The sequence below is a fragment of the Mastigoproctus giganteus genome, chromosome 3 (assembly GCF_048544385.1).
Source record: "Mastigoproctus giganteus isolate SK-2022 chromosome 3, ASM4854438v1, whole genome shotgun sequence".
Taxonomy (NCBI): domain Eukaryota; kingdom Metazoa; phylum Arthropoda; class Arachnida; order Uropygi; family Thelyphonidae; genus Mastigoproctus; species Mastigoproctus giganteus.
Genome location: NC_143577.1, coordinates 8,150,699 through 8,176,326, shown reverse-complemented (window position 1 = coordinate 8,176,326; position 25,628 = coordinate 8,150,699). Strand labels below are relative to the sequence as shown.

Genomic DNA, 25,628 nt, shown 5'->3' with positions numbered 1-25,628 from the left:
AAGGGAGTTAAAAAGGCAAAGTCAGTAATTATAGACCTGTAAGTTTGACATCTATTTTGATAAAATAGGGCCAGTGGTTAAAGAAGTAATGCAAGATTATCTTGACAGGAATGCAGTTATATGGCAATCACAGCATGGATTTGTGAATAGTAGATCTTGTCTGACCAATCTGATCAGCTATCATTAAGCAATGACAAGGAACTAGATGTAAAAAATAATCTGGACATTGTATACTTAGATTTCAGTAAAGTTTTTGATACTGTTACACATAAAGACTGTTGCACAAACTGGAGCAGTATAGAAGTAGGGAAGGTTACTGCTGTGGATAAAGGGATAGTTGTATGCTAAGAGAAAAGTGGTTATTAATAGCTACTGCTCTTCATGAATTTGATTTTATTAGTTGACTCCCTCAGGGTTCAGCATTGGTTACCTTACTGATCTTAATATTTATTAATGATACTAATGAAAGCATATCAAGTCTAACGTTGAAGTTTGCTTATGATATCAAGGTTGACACAGAAGGTTAATAATAGTAATCAAGTATGTTACTGCAACAAGATCTAAAACAAATGTTGGTAGCATTAACCCCAAAATAACATAGCAAATGGGTGGTACCACACTGAAGTTGGAGAATGAAAAAAGGCTTAGGGATAACTGTACAGTCTGACGTGAAGTGCTCTAAACATTGCAGGCAGGCTACTAGAACAGCTTATGGGGTTTTGTCAGTGTCCTACAGGAGACAAGGAGTTTATCCTATTGTATAAAGCAATGGTTGGAATATATCTTGAGTATGGCATACAGGTCTGGAAGCTTTATTTTAGGAAGGATGAGCTACTGTAATGGGTACAGAAGACAACAAGATTAGTCAGGAGCACAAAATAGTACCCTTATCAACAAAGGCTTCAGATCTGTAAACTAGCACCTATGAGTAGACTTCATTGAAATGTTTAAGGTTTTAAATTGACTGCTACCAAATGCCAATTTCATCCTTACTCTCTTGGGTGACATGTGAGGGGACATAAACTTAGTATTAGTAAGGCTGAATAATGCTAGGAAGCAAATGTTTGTCTGCATCAGCCATAAAAAAAATAAATTAATTAAATAAAATACTTTTACTATTCCTATCCACAAAGTAATCATCCAATTTATTTGAACTTGGTCATATTCACTACCTCTAACCAAACTGGAGGCAACTTATTGCCCATAGGTGAATTGCACAAGATCCCTCTTCTATTATTCCTTGAGATTTTATATTTGTGGTGTACCCTGGTTTGCGGAAGAACATATCTTCCTTATTCATTTTACTCAATCCCTTCAGTGCCTTTTACACCTCAATTAGAGAGATGTGCAATATGGCCTAAGCAGCCCTTGCACCAGATAATCCCATAACAATTCCCCTTAGATATAAAAATTTTCAGTCCACATCTTCTAAGCCATTCTTTATATATAGAAGAATTGGTTATGGGTGCATCACTTTGCACTCATAACTAATCTGGTCACTATTCTGAACCAATCCTCTCCAGAAGACAGGTTTTTTTTTTTTTATTTTTTTTTTAGGTGTATTGTCCAGACCTGAATACAGTATTCCAATAGACAGTTGCAGGATAAATGTGTTAAGATTTGCTTTCAGCCAACATGTTGGGATAAATAAATTTATCTAGTATTGTGGAAGTGAGTAGTTTAAATAAATTTAAGGAACGGTTAGACAAATCAGAGGGGACTGACAAGTGATCTATGAACTGCTTAAATTGAGGTCCATTTCCATTGAAGTTGTTATCTACATACCACCCAATCCTACAACTGAAACAATGCAAGAGGTGACCAACTGGATGCTTCACCACACCTCACCAACAAAAATTGTCTGTGGAGACTTCAACCTCTCTCCATGTCCGGATCATATGAAAAGATTGCTTCTATCACAGCTAAGCATAGCAGGCCTGACTACAGTGCCAATGATGGCCCCACAAGGGGTGCACAAACCAATTTGACTTGATCCTCGCATCTATAGCCTGTACACTCGAGACTCCTCAAGATGGCTACTTTAACTCCGACCACAACCCAATCCAACTGCAACCACCAGTCCCAAGCTTCAATGCAAAATAACAAGTAATATGAAGAACAATTTACAGTCGAAAATATCTGGATGTTTCCAAATACATTACAGCAGCATCTCTCATCCCATGGTATGTCCTTGTGTCCTGTGAAACCCTACCAGCAGCCAACCTGTTAACTAAATGGATTATCACAGTAGCTCAATACACTGCCTCAGACAGTCACAATCACAGCCCACTCTAGAGCATGGTGGATCCCACATTTAAACTTCAGCTTTCAAATTAAAACAGCAACTTCATAAGCAATGGAAGCAACCTGGCAAAATTACTGGTAGGATAGCCTTTTTAAGAGCAGGAGCCATTTCAACTGCCAAAACTCCCAGTCCATCAAGAGCTATTTTGAATGTTTGCTAACAGCTGGAAAGACCATACTCAGAAGAAACCACTAGTTTCCCAGAGCAACTTGACCCCCACAGATGGATTGACTCCATTGCCCGATCTGAAGACATCCTGACATCCAACAATAACCTTGGCCACATATTCAATCGTAGTAGACAGGATTTGCTGACATCCATCACTATATCTAAACATCCTTGACTTCAACCCCATCTTCTACAGCTGTGGGTGCAGATGGAATATTTCAGTTCATGCTCAAATGCCTGGGTCCATAAGTCATCCAGCCCCGTGTGTTTTGTTAATACTGTATCTTCAATGCAGTATTAACAAAACACACCTTTCCCCATCAAGGGAAGGACTATCTGGTAAGGCTGCATCCAAAAATAAGAATGCCAACATTAGAGAAACACATCAGACCCATTTCCAATTCCTCATGTCTCCTGAAGCTACTAGAAAGGATCCTGATGCCAACTATAACAACTCATACTTCCAGATGCTCCACCACAAATTCATTCATCACTATCAAACAGGTCCACCATTACCAATCTCCTGGCCACCAACCACAGCATACTTGCAGCATTTGAGAGAAAAGAAGAACTCCTCATAACCTACCTCAACATCAAAGCAGCATTTGATGCCGTTCAAGTACCTGCCCTCCTACAACTGCTTGAAGATCACTACTCCATAACTGGGGATGCACTGCATTTCCTCTCATCAGTCCTTCAGAACCATATAATCATACTCCACAAGTCTAACAAAATCTATACTAAGCAAATATCTATAGGAGTACCACAAGGGAGAGTCTTGTTCAGCCATCATCTCCCGTTTTATAATCCAGAGACCAGATATATTGTCTTATGCTGACAATTTAAAAATATTGACCTCCATCCAAACAAATGCAGACCAATATGATCAAAGAGGAAATTACCAGTGTGCTCCTTGCATTAGTAGGCAATCTCAAACAATTTGGCCTTAATATCAACCCAGCAAAGTCTGAGTACTACTACTATGCACTACTAGTTGAAGAAAGAGCCAACAACCATCTTGCCAAAGATCAATGGAGTTTCCATTTTTTTTTTTTTTTTTTATGTGAACCCCAAACACGAGAGGTATTAGAACCTATAGTACTTAGTACCGTGCTTGGGTTGGAGGTTGAGAAGACGAAAGAAGATATTTGTTGACATTGGACTTGAACTTCTGTAGATTGTAATTTTCAGGAAATACGTATGAAGGAAGGTTGTTCCAGAAAACGGCAGTTGAATGAATAAATGAGGAAGATGAAAAGTTGGTTCTGTGAGTTTGAAGTTGGACAGTAAATGGATGTTGGCTGATGGCAGCACGTTTTTGGACTGTTTTGAAAGAGAGAGTGGGAATTATAGAAGCCAATTCAGAAGAACAGTGCCCATGGAAGTATCTGTAGAAGAGACATGCAGCAGAAACAGTACGTCTATGAGAAAGCGAGTGGAGAGACTCTGTTAGAGATGAATCATTAATTAACCTAACTGCCCTCTTCTGAATGGAATCAAGAAGCCTGAGAGAGGTTTTGGGGGCACCGCCCCAAATGTGGGAACAATATTCCATGGCAGGGCGGATTTGCGATTTATACAGAGTGAGCAGCTGTTTGGAAGAAAAGTAACGCCGAGAGCGAAAGAGAAAACCAAGTTTTTTAGATGCAGAGGAAGCAATATTTGTAATGTGCTTGTGCCAAGAGAGATTAGAAGTCAGGGTAATCCCCAAAAGAGATATATCCTTTTGCCTAGAAATTGGAGTGTCACTAAAGATAAGCATAGGAGCAGAAGAATCCTTTTTGCGAGATATAAGACAAGACTGAGTTTTAGAAGGGTTGAAATCAACTAAGTTGTCTTTGCCTCACTGGAGAATTACCTGAAGATCGGCATTTAAGGAATTGGTAGCAGATTTTCGAGAAGCTGATTGAGCAGGGCAAGGTTTCTCAAAATGGAAAGTTGAATGCAATGTGCTATCATCGGCAAAACTATGGATAGGATTTCCAGTCAATGGAAGAAGGTCATTGATATACAAGAGGAAAAGAGTGGGGGAAAGAACTGAACCTTGGGGGACACCGGCATTAGTGGAGAAGTTAGACAGAGAGCCATCTACCATCACCCTCAGTGAGCGATCAGAGAGAAAACTGGATAACCAATTACTAAAAACAGTTGGCAAACCATAAGATGGAAGCTTGTTTAGAAGACCTTTATGCCAAACACGATCGAAAGCCTTTGAGATGTCAAGAGCAACTGCTTGTGTTTCACCGAACCTTTCCATTGAAGTAGTCCATAAATGGGTAACATAAGCCAGAATATCACCAGTGGATCGACACCGACGGAATCCATACTGGCGATCGTTGATCAGACGGAAGGTTTCTAGGTAGTTTAAGAGTTGGCGGTTAATTGATTTCTCCATTACTTTAGAAAGAGTAGAAGTAATTGCAATGGGACGATAATTGGATGGGAGGGATTTGTCACCCTTTTTAGGAACTGGCTGGATATGAGCAAATTTCCAAGCAGAAGGAAAAACACCTTTGGAATAAGAAAGTGAAAAAAGGCGGCAAAGAATAGGAGTAAGTTCAGGAGCACAGATTTTGAGAACAAGTGGAGAAATACCATCAGGACCTGGAGCTTTCTTAGCATCAAGATTCATCAAAATCCTTCTGATATCCTTTTGACGGAAGACCACAGGAGGCATTGAATGGACCGTGTTGGGAATGGTGGGAGGTGTTTTACCAAGTTCATTAATACATGAGCTGGAAGAAAAATGGGATGCTAGCAGGTCAGCTTTATCCTTGGCTGAAGTGACAACAGAACCATCTGGTTTGGACAGAGGTGGAAGCAGAGATGGGCAAAAGTTGCGACCAATAGCTTTGGCAAGAGACCAGAATGCTCAGCTACCATTAGGGCAAGAAGCAAGTTTTCTACTCTTAGCCTGTTCAAACTCTAGTTTGGACTGATTAATAACTGCTTTACAATTGTTGCGAGCGTGTACAGAAAATGAAACTGAAGAATTAGAAACAAGCCAATTACGATATGCAACATTCTTCTCTTGAACAGCCTTAGCACATTTATTGGAAAACCAAGGTTTAGATAAAGGACGAGATTTTAAAGTGGAGTGTGGGATAAAGGATTCCATTCCTGCAAGAATAATTTCACTGACACGATCTGAGCAAACGTTGACATCAGGAGTTTTGAAACAGTAATCCGACCAAGGAAAAGAAGAAAAGAAGTCTCGCAGGTCATCCCATTTTGCATTCTTGTAATGCCAAACAACACGAGGTTGGGAATAGCCATGAGATAAAGGTTCCATTGGAGAAGAGACAATCACCAAGTTGTGATCTGAAGTGCCTAAAGGACCTCTCACTTCGACCGTGTACTTAGAAGGGTTGTTTGTGAGAAAAAGATCAAGCGTATTGGCTGTATGATTAGGATTGTCCGGTATTCTTGTAGGTAAATGAACAATCTGTGCTAGGTCATTAGTAATTGCAAAAGCCTCAGCATCTCGACCTGCTGGGTCGGTGTGACTAGAAAACGGAAGCCAGCTGGAGTTGTGAACATTAAAATCACCAAGGAAAATTACCTCACTGTTAGGAAAGTTGGACTGGAGAAAGTCAAGTTGCAACGAGAGGAAGTCAAAGAGCTCCAAGTGATTAGTGGAGTTGGGAGAACGGTAGAGACAACAGATGAATTTGACACAATGAGGTAGAGAGATTTTAAGCCAGAGAAGATCAAAGAGAGGAGATTCCAAATTGCCAAGTCTCTGACAGGGAATATCAGAACGGACATATGCACAAGTACCACCTTTGAGGCGAAAGGAATCATACAGCGAATAATTTGGGCATCTGAGATGAACAGTAGTTGAATCAACCGCTAACTGAGATTCTGTCAGAAAAAGTACATGGGGTTTGGCAGACTGCAAGTGGAAATGGACATCGTTGAGATTAGAATTGAGACCACGTATATTTGTGAAATGAATTAGGAAATCCTTGGGAGGTTTAGATCTTTTCGCAGATAAGCTTGTTCTATTAGTTTGACAATTCATGGTGTATTCAATAGTAAGAAAAAGTGGGTGGGACATGCTGTATGAAGTAATGAAATTTTTGGATATGGCGTACATGTGGGAAGAATATACCCAGATCCTTGACATAACGTGGCCTCGACAATGCTCCCCGCATACACACTACTCTGACTCCCTCCAGTCACTATCTGGCAGAGTAGAGGTAGCAAGATTATACACTAGCTGATCCGGAAGCCTCCTAGAGAGTTACCAATAGGTTCGGTCCGGTGTACTAACTAGCGGCCGGCCGGCCTGCGAAAACCGTTTTCGAGCTGTACCCTCGAAATGTAAGGAATATTGGATCTCGCCACAACGTTCATCATAACCTCAAAAGTCATCAATCATACTGCATGATGGAAGAGATAGGGAAGGGTTGACCGGAACTTAGCTCTAGAGACTAAACATGGGTTCCACCACTTCAAGCCTCCAATAAGCAAAGTGGTGGTATTTCACCGGTTGATGAGAGTCATCTACCACCTAGTACTGCCTGGTAACATAGAGGGGCGGCATTCCTCCATGTGGTGTGGGCGCCACACCTCGACCCCTGCTTACGTTGGTTCACACCTGGGTGGTCACCCACCATGTGCTTGTGCATGGAGGTTATACCCAGGATTACTAACAGTCCCACCATCGTGAAGGTGCAAGCAGAGGATTTGGTTGTCACAGACCGTCCGGACTTCGCCGAAATTGGGTCCACTTGACTTGAGTGTCACCCGAATATCAGTTCCATCAGCGTTTTAGACTCCAAGGTAGCAAGTACAGCTTGTCTGGCATATCTGAGAGAATGTCTGTGACAACCTCAAGGACCAATGCCTCCTGTTTCATACCATTTAGATTTGGGGGTTGTTTTAGACACAAAACTGAGATTTAACCATCACATCAACAAACTCAGCAGGCAGGCAGTGCACCTGAAATGGAGAGTGAAACAGCACCTGCATTATGTCTCAGACAAGCTCACAGCAATAAAATATGTCAGAACCATCATATACCTCCCGCTACTTTATGCAGCAGAAATCTGGGCATCGGCAGCACCCACGAACACAAAACCTATATGGGCAGTGGAATACTGGCTCAAGTGGGTAACCTACAAACACAGGATACCACCTCAAGGCCATACGACTGAAATGGCTCTGGCCCTGGGAATTCCCAGGCTTCTCTCTCTCATTGAAGAAAGAAGACTAGTAATCATGATAAAGATGCTAACCAGTCTCATTACATCTTCATTCTGGGATCTCTGTGGCTGGAGGACTCCATCTGCCCAGCTCAGAGCCAAGCCACCCCAACAATTTGCCCTCTTCACTCACGCCTCCACTTATCAGATAGTTTCCTACTCTATCAAATGCTCAGATAATTCATTACATCGATGCTGACCTAAAGAGATTTGCTGTCAACTGACACGGGATTTTGGGCCCCACACATCCCATGGCCCCCAATCACTCAGCGCAGACAGAGGGCAAACCCCAGTAAGGAAGAGTCAATGAAGGTCTGGACAGTCTGCAAAATGAAAAGCCTTCTCTTCATCACATCCCAGCCAGTACGCCTTTCAATCACCACTTTAATGCTCCTGTTATTTATTGAGCATACTGGGAAAGGAGCCAGGGGTATGTGCATCAACTGCCTTTGTTCATGCTATTCTCTCACACAAACTGCAAAGACAAAAATCAGGACTTAAGTGTACAAGTGTCATTTTGTTCATTTAATTTTAAAGTTATGTTATGCCATTATGTACACCATTGTATCATCTTATTTCATTTAATGTCATTTCATGTTATTTTATTTAATTGTTTAATGTCTATTTCTGTAATATTTGATTATCATCTCTAAGTGTGAACCCATGGCCTTTTGGCCATGAAGGGATATTGCAACACTATCCAATCTTGTAACTGTTTAAAGAGCTACATAGGAAAAGAGGTATACAGTTGATGAAATGGTTTCAGTGAACGTAAAATTAATAAATAGGTGAGGTATGACAGATTTTTTTTTTTTTTTTTTTATGAAAACCCCAAACACGAAAGGTATCAAAACCTATAGTACTTAGTACCGTGCGTAGGTTGAAGGAGAAGTATTGGGGGGGGGGATGCCAGAAACTTTGCTCTAGAGACTAAACATGGGTTTCACCACTTCAAGCCCCCAATAAGCAAAGTGGTGGTATTGCACTGGTTGATGAGTCATCTACCACCTATGCACCTAAAAGCACATTATGGGCAATTCAGCCCATAATTTTCTTAATTTATTGTAACCTCTCGGATTTTAACATTTTTTCATCTTTCACAACACTTCACTTTTTCTACTTTCTTCACCCTTCTAATTGCTGGCACTTTGTGTAATTTTCGAATTCATTTATGCACATTTAATTCAATATGTTAATACAACATTTTTTTTTCTCCCCTCTCTTAACAGCTAATTTTTTTATTATTATTTATTTATTTATTTATTTTTTAATGAGTAAGCATTTCATTCTGGAAATAATTTAGGTTGGAACTGCAAAAATGAACTGTTTTATTCCCAGAAGAATGAGGTTATAAATTGTTAAATGCAAGTTTTATGACTATAGTCATGTCAAATTTAGTTACATTATATGGTAGATTTAACATCTATTTGCTACTTAACATAAGCTTAATAGGTAAAATATATAATACTAAATTTCCTCACTTACACTGCTTAATTCTAGTGATATATATATATATATTTTTTTTTTTTTTATCAATTATCAATTCAAGAAATCAGTTTAGTTTGTCAATTCAAGAAAAAATGCTGTTAATCATTTACAATGGCTAGAATTTCAATAAATGAGAAAGAATTACCTTTTCAAATTGTTTTTAAAACATTTTGCAGTTGTTTCATTTCTGTATTATTTCTATTTATCAGATATTAATAATTATTAATATTATCTACACTATTGGTATTTTTATATACACAATTATTTAAATATGTTTTAATTTAAAGATATGCAATATTTTTGCTAGTATCCTAATCAAAGCTAAATTTGGCATAATGAAAAGCTAAATTACAGCTTTTCATTATGCCAAATAAAATTCTATTATTAAAAAGAGTTTAGAATTTAGGAAAAAAATAATTTTTTAGGTGTTATTTTCAGGTATATAATACTTGATTTGTAGTGTTATAATACTTGATTTGTAGTGTTTCACATCAAACTCAGGAGACTTGTGAATAGTGTATTTTAATTGTAGCTTAATCAGGTTTTATGATTTTAAACACTTAAAATCATAAAACCTGATTGAATCTTAAGGCAAAAACCTGTGCTTCTTATCCTTTTCTCCATACTGCCTCATAATAAGAAATGATTATTTGATTAGCTATTCTAAGGTATACAATTTAACTAAGCTGCAACACCTTTTCTTGTAAACATCTCTTGCAGTATTCATACAATTCATAAATATCCAATCAAGAATTTCACACCTCATTTTATTTACAAAATCAAATCTCAATAAAACTTTAGTTCAACTTCAAGAACTCTACAAAACAATATTTCAAATGTAAAGTGAATGAAAATGAAAACATTGTAAATTTCAAATAAGTATTCAATAAAGATTTGGACTATACATAACCTAAATCTGGTAACTATGAGGCCAAAACCATTGCTGAATTTCAGGCTTTTCAACAGTCATAACCCTTTCCATCATTTCATAATATGATACAATACTACCGTACATCGCACTACACACACACACGGGAAAATTACGTGCCTAAATATGCCTTATGATGGGCTTTTTTTTTAATTAGGTTTTTTATATTGTTGCAAATTCTAGCGAAATTTTTATAATACGATGCATTTGGATTTGAAATTAGTTCATGGGGGAGGAAAAAAAAAAGCCTACAAATGCTTGTCTGAATTCCAGTTTTCTTTCTTTGAGAAAGAAAGAGTTTCAAAACTCTGTGGGCCACAATAAGGAGTGTTGAGAGCCAGCACAGTTCATATGAGCTTTTTACTTAATGTTGCTTGTACTTATTTTTCTGCTATTTATTATAATGAAAATTTTTACAATTGCACAGGGTACAGAATTCACAAAGTTTCTGGGGGAAATGTAACTCTGAATATCAATGCCAGATAATGAGTAATTTAAGTGAATCAGGTTCAAAATAAATATCTGGCAAACTTAGTAAAAAAGCTGCAGAACAGCTTATTCATTGAGGAATTAAAAAAAAAAAAACATAATACAGCGTGAGGAACAGACCTCCAGGTCTTACTTAAGAATGTAACGCGAATAAGCAAGCAACGAAAAACATTGTTGATTGGAAAAATTAGAGGTTAAAATATTAGTATTAATTTGAATTTATTTTCACAATTAGTTGATAAGAGCATGCTTCGCATAATGGAAAACTATTATGCTCCAAGCTGTTCGGTGATAAATTAAACCCAAACATGTACTCACTTGACAAAATGGCCTACTCAAATACCATCTTTCTACTAGTTTTCCAAAAGTCCTTGTCAAATCTTCTATCATGGTTGATGACTAACAATATCCAGGAGTTTTGTTTTTTTATTACTACAAACCTCTATAAGGAATAATGATAGCAACCAGAGACAGTGTCTGTCCTATCAGCATTTTCTTGTTGATAATCAAGTAGACCAGAAAGCATCAAAGCCATTTGTAGTTCTACTAATCAAGTTTATATTGAATACTGAAGTGCCACCTATATTCAGAAAGTTATTATTTATAGGGATAGTTCACATAAAGGCCATTAATAAATAACAGTTTAAAAAATATGCTTTTATATTCCACACTAGACTATGCAAACAAAGCTTTACTCACTTCACTGATATTCAGTTTATAATTTATAACCAGTCATATGTTAATGTTAAATCTTAGATTCATTCTCCAAAGCTTGGTATAAGGAAAGTCCTTGAATAAAAGTGAATGGGGAATATCACCTTGGGTTTTTGTCTAAATATTTAACTCCTACAGTAATTTCCATTCTATTTAAACATTGCATTTAAGAATAATCCCGAATGGATTACTGAATAATTGAAACACTGGGATCTAGAAATTGCTTGGTTCTTATTAACTTTAAAGACACAAGCTTACTCTATAAACACTTTCACCTAAATAGCTAACCATAGGCAGAAATATGTGCAAGGTCACCATGGGTAAATAGAGTATCCTCATTAACTCAATATTAGATTATTTGAAATGCAATGTATTTTGAAGTTGCTATCATTCTCTGACAGCAAGGTTTTATATATTTTAGTACAGATTATTTGAAATACGATTACAATAAAATCTGAAGTCTGAATTGGGTGTGACAACTTAAAGAGTTTGTCTAATTTGCAAAAAAATTACCAAAACCAACTACAAGCAAATGTCATTATAATGAAATTGAATGCAGCTAAACAAGTTTGCTAGCACACTTCAGAGTATCATTGTACAAGTATATGGTGCTTTTGCATTTCTATTCTTTTCTCCAAGAATTGTGAGGAATTGCAGGGGTATTCACATAATTATAACTCAGCTTGCTTGATATCAGAAAAGACAATTTATCTGTTAAACCACTTTAACAGATAATTTAAGTGAATGAAAAATTTACACTCATTACATAACACATTCAGTGGAATTGACAATTCCACTGAAGAGTGGAATTGTGTCAATGGCTGATAAGTCCTCATTTTCAGATTCAATTGTCATTAGAGAGGAGTCATGTTTTGAATAGAACCCTCAGACTGAGCATCTGGTCCTCAAAAATCATCTCCCCAACCAAAGGAGAGGAGAATTTTTTATTTTTTTTATTTATGATTCAAGCAGAATAATTCACAAGGAATTTGTTCCAGGAGGAAGAACCATGAACCATAACTGTGATTATATTTAGAACTAATGGAACAATTGTTGCAAAAAAATTTGACTGGTGAATTTGCACACATTCATGAAAACAAGAAATGATTTTTGTTGTACAATAAATGTGCACACCCAGTGTTAATTGTTTGAAGATGTCTTTCACAAAAAGGAGTTACTCATTGCATACACAAATATGAGTCTCAGCCAAAGTGCATATTTGGTGCACTGTTACTTGCCAGAAAGTGACTGGACCATATTACTTCCAGGAAGAAATAGCAAACACTAATAATTACATCTTGGCATCTTAATGCATGGATACTTTCAACAGGACTGCATAGGCAGAAACATACTGGGCATGACTACCTGGGTATCACTTTTACAAGGGGCATTCAAGAAGTTGATATTCTAAACTACTTCTAGTGAATATGATTATGCAGTATTTTCTCAGCAGGTAGTACATTTTCTTATACATCACTGTACCAAATCTCAGTTTAATAGATAGTTTTTTTTTTTTTTGCAGGTGATATTGTGAAAGTTTTTGAAATGGAGAAGACTGCAGGTGGTCAAAAATATCTATCACTGAAACAAATGTCCCCGTGCAGGAGGTGCATGCTGATATTGTGCAGACACTAGAGGATAAGTCTCCTGTATATTCCAGTTGTGAAGGGGAACAGACAATTCTGCTGTGGCAGGAAATTGTGCAATGATGCAGATCATTCTGAATAACCCTCCATATCCACTACTGAGGTAAACATCAACCGCATGCATGAATGTTAGGTGTATGGATGAGTCGGTAGGCACTTCAATCAGCATTGTCGATTTAATACTGAGGAATATTTGAAGATAAAAAAAGATCAGTGCTTGATGGGTCCGACAAATGTTGGCAGATGAGCAAAAGGCATTCCACAAATGAATGTGCATCATCAACTTGATCATGCTTTGTTAGGTTCCGTGAAATTGCTTGTCCCAGATTATTACAATGGATGAAACACGGGTTCATCACTTTGACCCAGAGACTAAAAAATAAAGTATAATGTAGAAGCATCCATGTTCTCTGCCTCCCAAGAAGTTCCAATGTTGCCCTTTAAGCTGGCAAGTTTTTTTATTTTGGATGCAGAAGGCATTGTCATCATAATTGACTACCTGGAAAAGGGCACTATTGTCACAGGTGCATACTGTGACAACCTTGTAAGGCAACTTTGTGAAGCTGAAAAGGTGTCTTGCTCCTTTACGGCAATGCACCCAGTCACACCTTCCAGACTATAATGACTGCAGGATTTCAGTTCCTGCAGTACCCACCGTATTCTCTAGATCTTGCATCAGGGACTTTTATTTGTTCCCCAAGCTGAAGGATAATATTTGTGGGAAGAGATATGCCTCAGACTCTGAAGTGATCATAGCTGTGGGTGTGTGATTAGAGAACCAAGATAAAAATCCCTCCTTCCCCAAGGCACTAGAACATTGCAGTGGCTGGGAACTACATTGAAAAATAAAAAAGGAATCAAAATGGTACAGCTTTCCTGCATGTGTCAGAATATGAACTTTTTGAATCACCCTAACATGTGGTCATGCTCTTCCTCTGAAATGGCTCCAAAGATCACCATATGATTTTAATGTTGAGTGTAGTCAAGGATAAGATATATGCAACAAAAAAAACTTCACAATGTCAATGATTTCAAGGGCAGAATATCCAATGTTATCAACAAAATTCTCAAAGAAATGTGTGCAGCTGCATTAAATACCACATTCCAGTGATTTGAAAGATGCAATCAATATTTAGTGGTGACACTATTTTCTTATTTTTTGTGCAGCTGTATAAAAATAAGTATAAATAAAAAAAAAAAAACTGTTTTATAGTTATATTTTTCACTATTACAGTGGTAGCACATGTTGCACTTTTAAAAACGGTAGAAGTTCAGCTACATCACCATCAGTAAGTGTTATAATTCTGTAGATTCATTTGATACTGTTATGGATTTGAAAGCTGCATTTTTGACTGATAATGAATGCATTCTAATAAGATATGCTTTACTGTGAGTGGTAAATTGAACAGACAAGTGGCATTTTAAACAGGCTGCAATGACTAACTGAATCAGAAGAAATTTATTGTAAACAAAATGGTCAAAAAAGCTTTAGAATATAACTGATATGCAGCTGAGGTAATATGGATTTTTTTCTTACCAATGTTTGCAACAATGATGATCAGTGGGTGCAAAGTCAAATATTGTCAGAATATAAATTTAGTTTTTGTATACAGATTTATTTATTGCAATTCCTTTTTTCCAATTGATATTTAAAATCAAGGTGACTATTTCATTTCTTCTAAGAAATGTTATAATACACATTAACAAGCCAGGAAAGTTTAATTTACAGTTGCAGCTGCTGAGAAGTGTAGGAAACAAGTCATCTCACAATGTGTCAATAATGAGAATGCTGTTAGAGTTGACAAATAGCCTAAATTTCTTTTTATGTTGCAGAACTGCATGTTCTTTGGACAATACAGATAATGATTTTATAATCTCCATCTAGTTGTAATCTCCTCCATCTAATCTAAAGACTTGAAAACAAAGGAGATAAAATGGAAAGACAATACTAAGATAAAAGATATGCTTACTTGTAATATTCTGCCATTTTCAATACTAGTAAATTTTAAAAACAAACAGAACCTTATATTCAACCTTTTGTGAGGTGCTGCTAAATTTTCCCTTTGCAGAAAACTTTTGTTGCACCACAAAAATAAAGAGTAAGAGAATGGCAGACAGCATATTTTTAGATAATTAATGCTAATAAGATCAATCTTAGATCTCACCAATATTAGCTAGGTCTCATTAAAAATCTACTTTGATAACTTGAATTGTTAAGCATTAATTGAAAGTATACCTCAAGCAACAATCTAAGTAACTTGTATGCTCAACACCTTAATTTTGTATATGGAAATGCTGATATACAAGAATCAGTCATTTCTGCACAGTAATTAATATTTTCCAAAACATTAGTGTAAATTTTTTTTTTTTTTAAATCGGCTTCTGTGGCCATAATGCACCTACCAAGGTTTTTGCAGTACTTTGATCCAAGCCCGAGGCGGGGTTCGAACTCGCGACCTTTGGGTTGCCAGGCAGGCACTTTACCCACCCGGCTAGCTCGGTCGTCTGTAAATTGTTTCATAGCATTTGGTTTGTTAATCATTAGGATATCAATGTTTATAAATGTGTATAGGTATTGCGGACCACAGGGTTTACTTCATTTTCTGCAGAGTCACCTTGTGGTGAGGTTTGCATCAAGGCTGGTTGTGTAAGCAGTGTTAGTTTGTTTGTAATGTTGAGTGACTGGCAACAACACCAGGTTGGTGCCCTTGTTCCTAGTGACACAAGGTGGCATGCCAGATTCTAATACTAGCCCATGCTGAGCTCCCTCAGAACCTAAGATCTGGGATAACTTGCAAAGTCAATGAAAGGAGTACGATATTTGGGAGTAGTTGTGGTGGGAGTGAAGGTATGCAAGGGGAGTAGAAATAGAAAGATGAGGAATAAAGCTCCATGGAAACAGAAGAGAGATGAAGTTCAGCATAGAATAAAGTACTTGGACAAAATAGAGCACAGGGTGTCCAGTTATCATGCCCCAGGGCTGGTGGTCAACAGTGATGATCCCACACCAGAAAATGTGGTCAGCAGTGACCAAGCTAGTAGCAGGTGGATTTCACCCTGAAGTAGGGTACGGTATCAGTCTGGGAGATAATTTCCTAGTCAGGTGTCGCAGTCAGGTAGAAGTGTCTTGTCTGGCTTGATCAGCCAAATTGCAGTGTCTAATGCTGCTTCTGTAGGTAGTTGTTGGAGTCAGGTGTAGTCAAGTCAGTTAGGCTTTGGTCAGTCCTTCAAAGGAGAATGGTGCTGCAGCAAGAGACTGGATTGGGCAAGGTTCTTGCCTGGCATTGGAGGATGGAGTTACAGGTGGGAATTGCCTTGCCCACTGGGTGTGGTCTGGACATGTTTTTAGTTTCTTACAGCAACAAGTGGTTGAGTGGCAGGTTACTGTCCCTTGTGATGGCCCCTTTCCTCTAGAACAGGGCATTTGCATACCTGCAGAATGCACTTGATTTGTGACGAGTTGTGGCATTATATTTTCATTGTTGCATCTAGTTTCAGTTTCCAGTCATTCTGAGATCCACATACAGGCCACAATGATAGGCAAGGTGAGCCCAAGTCTCCCTGGTTCCAGAGCTGCAGTTCAGTGTTATATATATATATATATACATATATATACATATACATATACATATGTGTGTGTGTGTGTGTGTCCCAATAAGCTGATTGATACCACTTTTTCTACTGCAAAGTATGAGCAACAAGTATGAAACCATGTGACACTATGGCAACCACACAACAGAGCTGACTGAGGAGCAGAAAACTGGAACAGTACATAGCAAATCTGAATCTCAATCATTTCTAGAGGTCTGCTTATGTATTAAAAAGCATCTATTGCTGGATACAGTTGTTTCATGGATAAATTCAGTGATGACAAACCTTGATTTGGAAGGGACAGGAGGAATCCAACAACTGTTTCTAGAAGACTGAAGACTTTATGAGACTGCATGTTTATTGTTGGTTTGAACCATGGTACAGTTTGTTATTCTGAAATATTTTGGAAGGAAAAATTACATCAACTGAACACATCTTCTACCTGAAGAAAAAAGGCACTGAAGCAAGGGAAAAAAAGAAAATAGCAACTGCCACTTACACTTTGTTGTTTTCTTTGCATTTAAATTCAACAAGGTTAGGCTGTTAACAGAGAATATTATATTTCGCTTTGGAAAATTTGAGACCAGAACTGCAAATAAGCTGCATGATAAGACATCCTGTTACAAGGTTTGTATAGTGATTCCAACGATGCCTATAGTCCAAATCTCAGTTCCCTAGATGGACGATGCAAGTACTCAACTATGAGGGAGCACACTTCATTAGCAATTTTCCCCAGTAATGGCAAACCTGTTACTGATGCAGTGGGAAGTATATACTGAAGGTTTATAATTTTACTTTGTTCATAAACGACAGTTTAAAAGAGATTTTAAATTGTGTCATATATATATAATTACTATAACTTTAAAGAACTTATTGACAGACAATCACATTATAAATTATATCTAATGGGCATTTACAAAATGCCCATTAGATATAATTTATAATGTGATTGTCTTTTCACTCAATACATAAAAATCACTCTCAAATTATATGAGGGCTGCTCAATAAAGAATGATAATTTTTTTTTCACAATGTACCTTTTATTAATCATCCATATTTTGATGGTCTTTTTCGAAGTAGTAAGTAACCGTCCGTTGCAGCTCCTGACTAACCTCCATAAAATTTGCTGTTGCTTGGGTGAAGGAAGTTTTGGAACCCAATATGCTCAAACATGTGTCATGTGCAAATGGTAACTGAGATTACCGTGCATGCTTCCTACTGATATTTTTGACATTTCTGCAGACTTTACTGTTATATGAGGACCACCAATTTTTGCAATTGAATAATGTGAATCTTTAAACATTATAAACCATATGCAAGCTGTGCTATATGGAAGCATAGGTTCACCATAAGCCTCTTAACATTTCATGTTTCAGCTGATGTTTTCTTCAGATGGAAACAAAATTTGAGAGCAGCATACTGTTCCTTGTGTCATATCTATTGTCATGTCGGCAAAACTGAACAGGTATAAACTTGACTGACCCCCAAAGTCACACTGTGTGCATGAATTAACTGCACAATTGCTATATGATGCAGTTTGGTTTGATCTTAAATTTTGCAATTCAGCTAGAAATAAACACTACAGTCGTTTGTGAAAAATGATTTTCTTTACCAAACAGAAAAAAAAAAAAAAATTTTATATTCAACTAAACTGAAACAAAAAAGTATCTAGACTAAATTTTAGTAGCAATTTTTCTTACCAGTATGCCAGCACTGAGTGCAAAGTATGTTGCCATGGGTACTGATGATGTCCTAGTATCTAAGTATGGAGGATATTTGTCTGTTTGTCCCTGAGTTAAGAACAGCAGTGGATATTTATTTTGCTTTAACCGAATCCTAGAAAGCAGTAGGAATTTAATATAATTATATAGAAAACTTGAATCATTTAAGGAAAGTTTTTTTTTTTTTGTTTTCTTTTAAATTTAGATAAATTTTTTTGCACATTTTATAGAAAGTGCATTTCCCTTCATTTGATAAAACTAATTCATAATAACTCCATTATCTTTTAATTACAACTGATGGCAGTTTAATTTTAATTTCAAAGAAAAAATGGGAGTTGTAATTTTCTGATTCAGTTCGCAGGATTGTAGCAAGTTCTCAAACATAAGGTTTTATCCCAAAATTGAAATAAATTAACAAGAACTTAAAACTAGAAATTAAATAGAACTGACTTGCAAATTAACAGCCTCTAACAGGAATATATATCAGGTTTTTACACAATCTTTTACCCATTCAAATGGACAACACTGCCATATAGGGAAATAGTGGGCCAGTAAATCCGAGTCTTATAATGGATTTTAATTTCCAAGACACTGACTGGAATTTTCATGGTCACTCACACAAGGCTTTTTGTGGATTTATTGGATGATTGTTTTCTACATCAGCATGTACAGGAAGCAACCAGAGGGAGTAATAATCTTGATCTGATTATCATTCTTCATGCATTAAGAATCTGCAGATAAAGGAGCCACTAGGTGGCAGTGATCACAGTGTGCTGAAGTGGGATTTACTCAAAAAGGTGACTACCATCAGGGGTAAAGGGAAGAGTTTTTGCTTTCTAAAGGCAACTACGGTGGTCTGAGACAGTATTTAAATTCTATACAGTGGGACCAACTGATGTTACCAACAGAAAATTCAAAATGGGAAGCATTCAAAGAACTTATCTTGGAAGCTACTAGGCTTTACATGCCAACTAAGAATTATTGTTCAAGGTTTAGGCCTAAATGGATGTCGATGAACTAATGAGACATATGGCAGAGAAGAAAAATGCATGGGATACATACAGGGTGATTCACTACAAGTGCGATAAACTTGCAGGAGGTGTAGGGGGCACAAAGACTAATCGGAATCACATAGCATTGCAGGGTCCGAAATGCCTTCGTCATGCGGTAGAGGACGTTGAAGGGGAGGTCGCGTGAACAGCGATCTGGTTGGAAGTCAGCATTTGCGAACCGTTTCTGTTGAAGAAACCAAGTAGCAAAAGTCCTCCGGAGTGGATAATCTGCAGGCTCCAATGATTGGACGCGTTGCAGATGGTATGAACTCATTTGGTTTGTTGACAGTATCCTCCATACAGTGGATTGGGAAATACCCAAACGGTGGCCTGTCGCTCGAGTACTCATACTCAGATTGCCTTCTGCAAGACGTAGGACATTCTCCTCATTGTCTGGCGCCCTTGTTGTTTGCTCTCGATTCATGGTACCTCTCATGAAACAACCAGTCTCACGTAACCTTCTGTGCACACGTGCGAAAATCGTATGATGAGGAGCACGCCTGTGCGGGAAACATTCCTGGTACAAGCGCAGAGCCCGTTACAGTCCGCAGCTCCATATGTGAGGTGCATGTCGGCCAGTTCAACATTTGAATACTCTAAATCCTACTACCTCGGGAACCGTACACCTCCTGCAAGTTTGTCGCACTGGTAGTGCATCACCCCTGTATAAATTAATGGGTGACATGGAAGCCTATGATAGATATAATCTGGTCTGTAACCAAGTCACAAAGGAGATTAGGCAGGCAAAGGCAGATTATGAGAAATCCTTGGCAAAGGATGCAAAGAAAAACAGAAAAGAGTTCTTTACTGATGTAAACTCTAGAAGGAAAGGGATGAATCAGATTGGTCCACTGGATATTGATGGTTCAACTGTTGATGATCCTTATCAGGTAGCTAACAAACTAAACGAGTATTTTGCATCTACATTCACACATGAGGAGTTATACAGGAAGGTGAATGCCAGAGGTGAAGTAAACTCTGGCAGTGAGCTAGATGATTTTGTAATAACTGAGAGCAAAGTGGAGGAGAAATTGTTGAGGATAAACATAAAAAAAGGTACCCGAGGTGGATGGGATCTATCCAGTTATATTAAAGGAGGCAGCAAAGGAAGTAAGCAAACCCTTAGCCATAATTATGAGAGCTTCTTTGGACTCAGGGGAGGTACCCATAGACTGGAGGTGTGCAAATGTGACCTCAATTCACAGAGGAGGATCAAAGGCTGCAAAGTAATTATAGACCTGTGAGTTCCACGAAAATTAATGGAGGCACTGGTTAAAGAAGCACTGCAGGATCATTTAGACAAGACTTCAGTTATAGCTCGGACACAGCATGGTTTTGTTAAGGGAAAGTCTTGCCTGACCAATTTGATTGGATACTATGATGCAGTCACAAAAGAACTGAATGCAGGGAATAACTTTGATATTATACATTTGGATCTTAGAAAGGCTTTTGATACTTTTGCACATGGAAGACTGCTGCACAAATTGGAGCAGTGTGGCATTGGAGGAAAATTACTGCTATGGATAAAGGAATGGTTGAGGGGGAGAAGACAGTGGTAAATCAATGGACACTGCTCATTGTGGACCAATGTTATTAGTAGAGTCCCTCAGGGTTCAGTGTTGGGTCCATTGTTGTTTTCTGTATTTATAAATGATATTGATGATGGTATATTAAGCTTAATGTCCAAATTTGCAGACGATACAAAGGTTGGTAGGGTTGTTAAGGACACTACTGACAGTATGCTGCTGCAACAGGACCTGGAAAGGTTGAGCAGATGGGCTGAGAGGTGGCAAATAAAGTTTAACATTGACAAATGTAAAGTACTACATGTGAGAAACAGTAACCCCAGAGTAACATATCAACTCTGTGGTACTAAGCTGACAGGTAGAGAATGAGAAAGACCTGGGGGTAATTGTGCAGGCAGATATGAAGTTTTCTGAGCAGTGCAGACGGGTTGCAAGAGTAGCTCATGGTGTCTTGTCAATGATATACAGGAACTTTTCTAGCAGGTATAAGGAGGTGATTATTCCCTTGTATAAGGCAATGGTCAGGCTCCACCTTGAGTACTATATACAGGTCTGGAGGCCTCATTTCAAGAAGGATGTAGAGCTGCTGGAACGAGTACAGAAAAGGGCAACAAGATTAGCAAATGGAACAAAGGGTTGCTCTTACGAAGAAAGGCTTAAGTTTTGCAAATTACAGTGTCTGGAGACTAGGCACCGGTGAGGTGATCTGATAGAGGTGTATAAAGCCTTGAATGGTTTGAGCATGCTCAATGCTGATGGGATTCTTCCTCTTGCTCAGAATAATCACCTGATAGGGTATAAATTCAAATTAAGGAAAGAGTTGTAGGATAGATGTGCGGAAGTTTGCCTTTAGCCAGCAGGTAGTTGGTTGGTGGAACAGACTTCCATCCTTTGTTGTGGAAGTTGATAGCCTAAATAAATTTAAGGCTAAGCTGGACAGGTATTTGGAACGAACAGAGGGGTGAAATAGCTTTTTTTTTTTTTTTTTGGCTGATGCTGCATAAGCTTGCTTTCTTGCATCATACGCCTCTACTAATGCTATTTTCAAACAATTTCTTTACATTATTCTGTATGTGTGCTTATCAGTAATGGAAAATAAGTTGTGGGATGAATATAACAGAGTCAATCAATAATGGGAAAGGAAAGGGAAAAAAGACAGTGGAGGGATTCGATCCAATGTTATCAAAACCAAAGACTGTGCTGTTACCAATCAACAGCCACTATGTATAACATTTATTAATTATAATAATTAACATAAGTTATGTATCTATATAATAACCAAATGGAATTGTTGGCTGAGTGATACAGCATTTTGCCATTTTGTAATTAATACTAATTTGCATATAATCAATTATTTCAACTATTGAAATAATCAATTAGTCATTTGATTATGACTATCAATCACTGAACACTATGGAAAGTATAAATTAACCTTCAATAAAGTTACTCAAGAAGTAAGGAATAATAAGGCAGACTCTACTCACTTTGTTAATATTCACTGGTGTTCAAAGAAAGTGCATCACTTAAAATTGTAATTGTCATCTGAATAACGTAAGCATATGGCAATATTTCTTACAGGTTGCATCAGATAAGACTGACGCACGTAGGTGATGTAATATTGCATCAGCCGTTACTTTCAGCTACATAAGCACACTCTTCAAGAGTTGGTCATTCCTTGCTTGTGTCAGGATGGCAAGTTATGTGCAGTCCATGAAGAAAGAGTGCTATTGTTGCTTTACGCAAGGATGTTCTTTGTCATATTGCTTATAAAGTGTCTTGTAATCAGTTGACAGCGAGTAGATTTATTTCCGAACTCAAGAATACTGGTTCTGCTAATAAGAAAAAGGAACCGGATGCAAACGAGTTTCTACGCCAAAACAGGACTGTGTTTTGAAGCACTTATGCCTTAAAAACTGCAAAGCTTCTTTGTCTGAGCTGAAAAGAGATGGGAAGAACAAACAGGAGTGGTAGCAAGTGCAGTAAGTCAGGCGACACCTCTTCAAAAATTGACTTGCAGCCTGTTTGTCCTAAGAAGCCCTTACTCACACAAAAAATGAAAAAGGCCTGATTAATTTGGCATAAGGAGCATGTCAAATGAACACCTGAGCAGTGGAAGTCTTATTTCCTTGGATGAGAAGAACTTCAACCTGCATGGCTCCGATGGGAAACAATGATTTGCTGTAGACGTGAAGAATACCATCCAGACTGTATGGTGTCTACAGTGAAATTCCCTACCAGCCAAATGATATGGGGGTGCATTTCGTATTGTGGAGTAGGTCACCTGCAGTTTATAAAAGGTTCTGTCTGGCTGCCAATGGATACCTGGCTATATTGGAAGGCAAATTGCTGCCAACCTTTAGAGACCATTTCAATCTGCCAAGTAACTGCATCTTTCAGGATGAGACTGCTCCTTGTCATCAGGCGAAAAGTGTAAGTAGGCACTTCTGTAGTTACTTTAGCTTCATTTCTGCATTAGAGATTCAACAGTAATGTGTTTACCTTTGTTACAGGTGAAAAAAATGGTTGGAAGAACGGTCCATTACAACTCTTAGCTGGTCAGCTAAGAGATGTAATGAAACATCCTGGATCTCAATCCTATAGAGAACTGTTGGCATCGTGTGGGATCTGCAGTTGCCAGAAAGAAACGAAAGACCCTTCATGAACTTCAGATAAGATTGTTTTGAACCATGAACTATCAGTTGATTATCTTCAGAAATTGATCTTGTCAATGTCTCGAAGGTGTGCTGCTGCCATCAGCGGTTCAACTAAATATTAGTTTGCACCTGATGAACTTTTCATTTTTTTTCCCATTTAAAATAATAAATGGAAGCAAATTTAGGGCTTCTGATAACATTTCAGCCATAATTGTCGTGTTTACCAAAACTGTTGTATAAAGGTTGCAAATGCTCATTTTGGAATATTTTGAGAGCACCTGTCAATAAATTAACTATTAATAAATATCTTTTGTTTATATTTCTATTTGTGATGCTAGTCATTAGTGTAACATAACATCAAGAAAAAGGGTTAGAAATGTGAAATTCCTAGATGATGCACTTCCTTTGAACATCAGTGTATATTAGCAATATTGAAGAAGTTTTTTGAATATATGAATACCTAGTAGGTAGGGATCAAACCATACTGGTCTACAGGATAGCTTTAGTAACATCACTGATAAATCCTAAGTGGACAGCTGATTAGCTAAATAAATTGTTGCATTAATATTTATACAAATGTGAGCATTTTTTTTTATGCTTAATAGTAATGTTTCCATCCAGATATACACTAGAAAATAGTGTATACACTAGGAAATACACTAGAAAATCAGATATACAATATACACTAGAAAATAGAAAACTGCATAACCATGAAAATGGAATGGTAGAGATTTTAACATGAAAAAGGCACATGAGATTTACCACTGATATCAAATAAATGCCACAAGACAGATTTTCAAATCCCCTCTATATTATGCATGAATCTCTGAACTCATTTAAAGTTCCAGCAGATTAGGGATATGTAATTTCTTTCCAATTTATAGAAAGAAAATTATGGAATCCATAATGAAGGATATACTATGAGATTATTTGTACAGAAATGTAATTATACAAGAAACACCAAATGAGTTTGTTAAAGGGAAATTATCTAACTAAATCTGATAAGCCATTAACAAGGTTGTCACAAAGGAACCAGATGCAATGATTAATTCTAATATAGTATATTGCACTTCCACTTCTCACTGGCTACAGTGAGAAGCTTTCATCCAAATGGGTATTTAACTCAGCACTTTTCCATATAATGTAGAAGAAAAGCAGTTGTAACTGTTGCATTAACCATGAGGCTTGAATATAGTGACATCGTCAGTTATACATTAAAAAAAAAAAATGAAAGTTCAATATTTTCTAGTTACCTATCAATCACTTGGGGTACCCACATTTTTTTTTTCTCTTCAGAAGAAAAAAATAAATTTTCCATAGAAGAAAAAGAATAAGCAACCATCTATAAGCCACCATCAAATCATATTTATAAAACTGTGATACGAATAACTTATTAACAAAATTCATCTAATGTTATATAAGATAATGAAATAAGCATGGTGCTCTTGCATTCAAGAGCAAACTTACATGGCACAGATGTCTGGATGAAAACATGAAAGAAGAATGTAGCGGTCTCCAGCATTTTCCAATATTGTCTTCAGAATAATGTCAACATATGAATTCAATTCAAACCTCTGGTCTAATTCCCATGTTCCATCCTATATTAAAAATAAAGGAATTGCTGTAATATCACAATTGAAGGTTAAATTTAACGGTATACTTAGAAATAAGAAAAATGAATTACACTGAAAAAAAAAAAATAATAATATTTCAGTAAATCAGTATTAGCAATAAGATAATAAAAAAAAAAGCACATTTACTCATTTCTTCCAATTATTTGCCTAACAGCTCTTTAAATTTTAAGATAAAAGGTGTGGCTATTAAATAACTAGACTGTGCAATAAAATACAATGAAATTTTGTCCCTTACAAGTTATCCCCTTCAAAATAGTTGCCTTGGGCTTGCATATACTGTTCCATAGATTTCTTCAGGGCACAGAAACATTTCTGGAAATAACCTTCTGTAAGCGATTTTAACACTTTGGTTGCTTTTTCCTGAATTTTTCAATGAACCAAAAATGGGTTCCCATTTTGGTTCATTTAGGGAAGAGAAGGAAAGTCACACAGGGCTAGGTCTGGTGAGTAAGGTGCATATTCAAAGGATTTGTTTTTTTTGGAAAGAAACTGGGAAACAGAG

At 37.2% G+C, this 25,628-nt stretch overlaps 1 protein-coding gene across 1 annotated transcript in view; it reads right to left on the bottom strand.

Annotated features, from left to right (window-relative positions):
- LOC150087642 (glycerophosphocholine phosphodiesterase GPCPD1-like) overlaps positions 1-25,628 on the bottom strand; it is a 149,369-nt gene that overhangs the window by 14,853 nt on the left and 108,888 nt on the right. The window contains exons 14-15 of the mRNA XM_090369173.1: positions 24,960-25,090; positions 18,240-18,375 (exon numbers count right to left, since the gene is read on the bottom strand). Coding sequence (XP_090225299.1) covers positions 18,240-18,375; positions 24,960-25,090 — 267 coding nt within the window. The remainder of the gene's footprint in view (positions 1-18,239; positions 18,376-24,959; positions 25,091-25,628) is intronic.